The 6,339-nt window shown below is 28.8% G+C and overlaps 1 protein-coding gene across 1 annotated transcript in view; it reads right to left on the reverse strand.

The window, feature by feature from the left end:
- LOC106462662 (protein MCM10 homolog) overlaps positions 1-6,339 on the reverse strand; it is a 44,825-nt gene that overhangs the window by 5,100 nt on the left and 33,386 nt on the right. Inside the window, exons 13-15 of the mRNA XM_022389981.1 lie at positions 5,517-5,646; positions 1,990-2,126; positions 1,587-1,700 (exon numbers count right to left, since the gene is read on the reverse strand). Of these exons, the coding sequence (XP_022245689.1) occupies positions 1,587-1,700; positions 1,990-2,126; positions 5,517-5,646 (381 nt within the window). The remainder of the gene's footprint in view (positions 1-1,586; positions 1,701-1,989; positions 2,127-5,516; positions 5,647-6,339) is intronic.

Consider the following 6,339-nt stretch of genomic DNA (forward strand, 5'->3'; position numbering starts at 1 on the left):
ACTGTAGAAGAATCCTAAGCCCAACAACAAGATAGTATATATATATATATATTTGATTTTAAATTCTGACACTGTGGTTGTAACAGCTGGGATTTGGTCTTGATATAAAGGCTAGTGTGTTATTCGTGATGGATCTCCCCACAAGTACTTAAGTCAGCTTTAGATTGAAATTCACGGTCCAAGAAATTGCAAGTGATTTTTGATATTAATCTTTAATGGCATTTATGCTATTTTATGATGTCTTACAAGATGGTGATGTCTTATGATGTCTTACAAGATGGTTGTGTGAACAATTACACATGTTATATACAGGAAATGAAATAAAAATATGTCTGTAATAGAAAAAATGTCAAAAGCTGTGAAAATAAAACTGTAGAAAAGGAAAAGTCTTTCTAACATTTATTTCATACAGTGTTATGACTCAAGGTATGTAAAAACAAAATATGTAAGGAAAACAACAGAGAAAAAGAACTGAACTTAGCAGTCTTTTAGTCTTGTGCAAACAAAGAAATATATTTTTGAGGATCAGATATAATTAAACCACCATCTGTTTAGTTGTAAAAGTCACTACTAAGGAGAAAGTGGTTGTTTGGGGAAAGGAATGAAAATTACTGTTATTATTATTACTATTACTATCTGAAGTAAAGATTTCATTTGAAAAACCGCTTGTTGCTACTACTAGGACTAATCAAAAGCTCTAAAACTACAACATTCAATAAGTTATTTTTTAGCTTAATTCATGCTTATTTAAAAAAAAGGCTTATTAGAGGTACATTCATGGGTAGCTAAAGATCTTGAAATAAGAACTAAATATGTTTGTTAAGTTTTAAGTGTGAGAACTAGTTGCTGACTGGAAACTACAGCCGAGAAATGCAGAATTCTGAAAGCAAAGAAACTCTACTCATAAATAAATAGCAACTTACCCGTAATGATACCTCCAGCTGTTTTTCATCTATAACTCTTAATTTGTTCTTAGAGATTTACTTTGATAATTGTACTTAGTACATTCTCGTTGCTTATTTTAATAACTGTTGAACTAACTTAATACACATCACACCTTATTGTCTTTTAATTATGGTGTAATGAAAAAAACAACCAATACTAAAGTGTTTTTATCATCATTTTCATCAGTTTGTAATCATACCCTATTCATACACACAGCCAGTCTTTTGTTATTTAAAACTGTATCTGTTTGCTAGTCTACCAAAAAGATAAGGAAAAACAATTACATAACATGAAGAAAAAAAAGAAACACGTTTTATTGTGAAATGATCTTGTAAACACTCCAAACAAATGTCTTTTAACACAAACATTAATTCAAAATAGGATATACTAGAGATAAATGCAGATAAATAAAGGGGAGAAACTCTTTTCTGAGGTTGATACACAAGTGGTTTGGTGCAGTTCACTGTTTTACATTCAGCTAGCAGTCTGGTCTATCTTTACATGCAATCTGGTATGCTAATGTAGGTCGTATAATATTAATTACAACCATTTTTAACTTGGCCTTTTTATGTTTCTCAATGATCTTTAGAGTACAGAAACACTAAACACAACAAACTTTCTGTAACATGTTTTGTACTAACCTTTTTACAAGAAATCACATCACATATTATTTCAGTTAAAGATCCCATTTTATTTTCCATTTCTTCTTTTTTCTCTAAAACTTTAAAATATTTCTCTTGTTGCTCCATTTCCTCCTGAAATTCCACAATAATAATTTTCTGTAAACTAATATTTGGTAACATTTTAAATAAGTTACGGATAAATTATCAGATACATATATATATACAGTATGTATAAGTTCCACAAAGTTATTAACACAGTGAAAATATTATTAAATATCAACAAATTCAACTCAGAGTGCAGTTATGTAAAAACTATTCAATATAACTTCTTCATATTTCTAGTTCAACAATACATCAAATACAAAAGTACAATAGCCAAAACAAGTTTTTCAACTAGCAGTTATTTAAAGGAGAATCTTACAGTTTCTACTTCATGAGCATGTGATGATTTTCTTCTAAGAATCTTCTGAAATTCTTCTGAATTTATGTCAATGTTCCCAAGTCTTCCACACTGGTTCTGTTCAGGAGAAGAATCGCAGTCTTTACTATCCTTTTTATCTGAAGAAGATAAAAATGTAAAACCACGAGAATCTTAAATATAAACCTATTAAGAAAAAAAAAGAAAAAGAAAAAATTATCACAAGCAAATATCATTGTTGCTGTCATATGTGAACCTCTAGACAAGGTCTTGAACACATTGTACAGAAGTAAAAATCAATAACACTCATAACACTTTTGTTACATTAATAGCACTGATAAACACTATTCAAATCCAACACTAGAGTGCCTGAAATTGCACAAGAGGTATTCAAGAAGACATGAATAAGGGTGTTAAAAATACACATAGATCCCTTACACAGTTTTCTGTATATTATATATTTAAATTAAATAAGTGAACAAATGTGTCAAATTATTATTTAAAATTTATTAAGGTAGCACTGACCCTTAAAACTGGGCAAATTTACATGTAGAGGAAACTGTTCAATGTGGTAAATGCCCACATTTGCTAAAAGCTTACTGACATTTAAGTGTAGAAAAACTTTAATATCTATTTTCTCAAATGCAGCTTTCACTAGGGTCACCAATTTATTAGCATAATTTTACTATTAAAGCCAATATCATCGTGAAATTTAGCACATTTGTTGATATCACACTTTTTCATAGCTTGAATTGAATTTTTTAAAAATTCAAAAATCTTTAACAGTTGTTTTGTTATGAGTCTAATTACTACTAATGAAGGCATTAATTAAAATCAATTGCCCATAGCTTGTTAACATCTCAGAAAATTTGCAAAAAATTTTTAATTCAAACTATGAGGATGTTCACAAAGAGCATGTGTACCAATTTTCATATGGTGTTAAAACAATATATGTTATGTATTTCTTTATCCCTGCTGCATTAATTATGCATATGACTGAAAGTGTACTTTCAGAGATTGTGATATCGTAGTTTTGTTTTGTGCTCAACTTGAAAGTTATATAGAAGTGTTTAAAAGTGTTTCCTCAGCATGTAAATCTGCCCAGTTTTAAGGCTCAGTACTATCTTACACAGATTTTATTCTTGTATATTCATTTCTGTTTTCATTTCTTCTAACTTGCACTATTTTATCTAACAATTTTTAAACACATAGTCTAAAATTGACCAAATACTCCTATAATAAATACACATTAAAAATAAAAACAAGCAGGTTTTATCATCAAGATTTGTTTTATGAACTTTGGCAAATCATAACATTACACTAGAATAATCATGTTGTATATATTTATTTGTCTGACAGTTCTGAATTTTAAGAAATCTACATAAAAGTATAAAAAATAAATAAATAAAACACTGAAATAAAGGGTACTTAAATTTCAAATTACAGTGATTATTATTTACAAAAAATTTATTTGGAAAGGTTGTTTTTCATTACATATATTTTATAATAAGTCTATATCTAAATAAATTTACTGTTGTGGTTTCCAATAGTAACCATAACTAACAGAAAATCTGACTTTGCTGAGATGATAAAAAAAAAGAGACAAATGTTAACTCCATCACTCCTGGATGGATGAATTTAGCCTCGATGGTAAAACTGTATAAGTGAATTAAAATAATTATAGAAAATAAACTTCAAAAATATCTTCAAGAGTTGAAATATATTTAAAAAAGAAGTTTTATTTATCTAATTTCATACATAGAAACTAAACAAAAAAATCTACTAATTTTGATTTGGGGTTGATTTCATTGTGTTTCAAATGAAATCACTATGTTTGTAACTTTCCTGAATTTTTTCTAAGCATAACCTGGCACTTGTTGCCCCATACATAGAATGTCATGATAGTTTGAACAAAATAGTGCTAATTTGAATTTGTAACTTATATACAGTGTAGATTTTTTAATTTATCAATTTTTAGTCAGTTACACTTTCTCAAAATGTACCAAGTTTCTTTTCACTGACAAAGCTGCTGTGTTCGGTCTTGTTTACATTAGGCCTTATCAGCGTAAGTAACTGTTTAAATAGGTAAAGAAAATCATCAAAAAGAAATGTAGAAAAAAGAAAAAAAGATTTAATTTAATATAAAAAGGGTTATAATTTTGGTATACCAATGACAGTAAATATTGTGTGTGGTGTTTCTCAAATAAAAACAAAGAAAAATTAACAGTTTTATAAAATAAAATCTTAGGAAAGTTTCAATAATGTAGGAAGAAATAAAAATCAATAATTAATATCTACAACAAAGTTAAGAATTTTAATTTCATAAAAATAACCCATCACAATAAAAGATTTTCAAAATTTTTAAAGCTGAGGATTTCTAGAAATATCAAAAATAAAAATGGATAATGTATTTGCAGAAGCTACATAATCTGTAAAACGTTCTTCTGGAGCTTAAAACTATTTGAACCAATGTTTGTTTTTGCAATGCACAGGTATATCAGATTAACACAACCAGGTCTGATAGAGTTAAGTAAAAAGTAAAATCAATCTTCATTCAATAAGAACAAGTCAAACGATTAGTGCATAGTACATCAAGTAGCATTTCTAGATTACAAAAAAAAAAAGATTTCTATTCTCTATCTATTCTCATGAGATCTCTGGAAATATTCTGTTCTAGAATGAAAAAGTATGAAACTATATACAAAAAACAGTGTCAATTCTCTCAGAGCATGTACCCCTGCATGGACCTAATGAACCACCATACCAATTTTGGTGAAGATTCATCCACACCCTTTGAAGTAGCTACATGGACATATGAAAAACAATACTATTGTATTTATATAGATTGTACATTAAATCAAGTGTTGCATTTAATTAATGAAAAATAAATTGGAGATTTGATGATTCATTCAAATTTTATTATTTGTCCTATATGAAAGTGGTGAGAGTTTAACTTCCAGGCATTTCTAAACTTAAACAAAGCAATGCTAGCATAGAAAGTAAATGGAGATCCAAAAATAAAACTCCACTAATGCCTAAAAATACCTAAGTAGGACACATGCTTTATGCATATGACTTGAACATAAAATAAAGTCAGTATCGCACTAAGCAGATATCCTGTACGTGAAACACTGTAAGTGCTGTAAAAACACATATGTTTGAAAATTTTTGAATATTTCACCAGTTTACCTTTCTAACCTAACACAGTTACTTAATTTTGTGCAAAGCTACTTGAGGGATATCTGCACTAGCTCCCCATAATTTTGCAGTGATATACTAGATTGAAGGCAGCTGGTCAACACCATCCACCGACAACTTGTAGGCTACAATAATTGAATAGTGGGATTGGAATTGTCACTTTTTTAATTCACCCACAACCCAATGTGTGGATTCTTTTTTTTCTTTGTAGTAACAAGATGCAAACCTCAGATACAAAGTCTGGCATGGCAACCACCAAACTGTGCTCATCCTATAAACTAATAGAGAAAAATAAAATACTTTTCCAAGTATCACACTGTAATTTGAAATACCTATTGAATGATCTCTTTCAACTCGATTTTTCACTCTTTCTTGCAGACCAGGATTTAATTTCTTTTTAACTGCATTGGGATCCTTCCTCTCCAAGCTCCCTGTTTTCTTTACAAGTTGCACTGCTTTCAACTAGGTTCAAAATAAAGACATTTAGTATATGAAGATTATGAAAACAAAACATGTCACTTAAGAGGCATTTACTTTTAAGATTAAATAATATAAAAACAGACATAAATGATTGAAAGTAATGATATCTATATTTCATTACGAAAAATAGTAGTTTGAAAAAAAGCAGCAAGCATAAAAAACAAATCTGATGGAGCTGTTGCTACTTTGGATATATTTAAAAACACAACTTAGACTGTAATATCAAATTAAAGTAAAGTAAATCTGACTTCAATATCCAGATTAGTTAAAACATTAACATTATAAAAGCTCAAGACTTCCTATTTACTATTCAGCATTGTGAAAAACTAAACTTGGAACAGAGTGACATTACTAAACAGTTTAGAGCATCAGAAGTCAGAACCTATAAGCACATTTATCGAGATACAGTTGAGTGATAAAAAGTTGTACAAGTGAAGAAAAAATTTTCAAAAAAGAAAGTAAATGTAGGGATGGCTAATATCAATTATTGAAAAACAATGCAAACAAGAAAGTAGTGATGGTATTTGAATCATTCATACATAATAATACAGTCACACAGTGTAGTAGAATGTTAACAGACAAAAATAGGATAAAATAAACTCATTTTGATTGGTTAGTTATACATATATTGCTCTACATTAATTCTCACCCATGCTATTATGTAGGAATGATGCA

Source organism: Limulus polyphemus, unplaced genomic scaffold (genome assembly GCF_000517525.1).
Source record: "Limulus polyphemus unplaced genomic scaffold, Limulus_polyphemus-2.1.2 Scaffold1219, whole genome shotgun sequence".
NCBI lineage: Eukaryota > Metazoa > Arthropoda > Merostomata > Xiphosura > Limulidae > Limulus > Limulus polyphemus.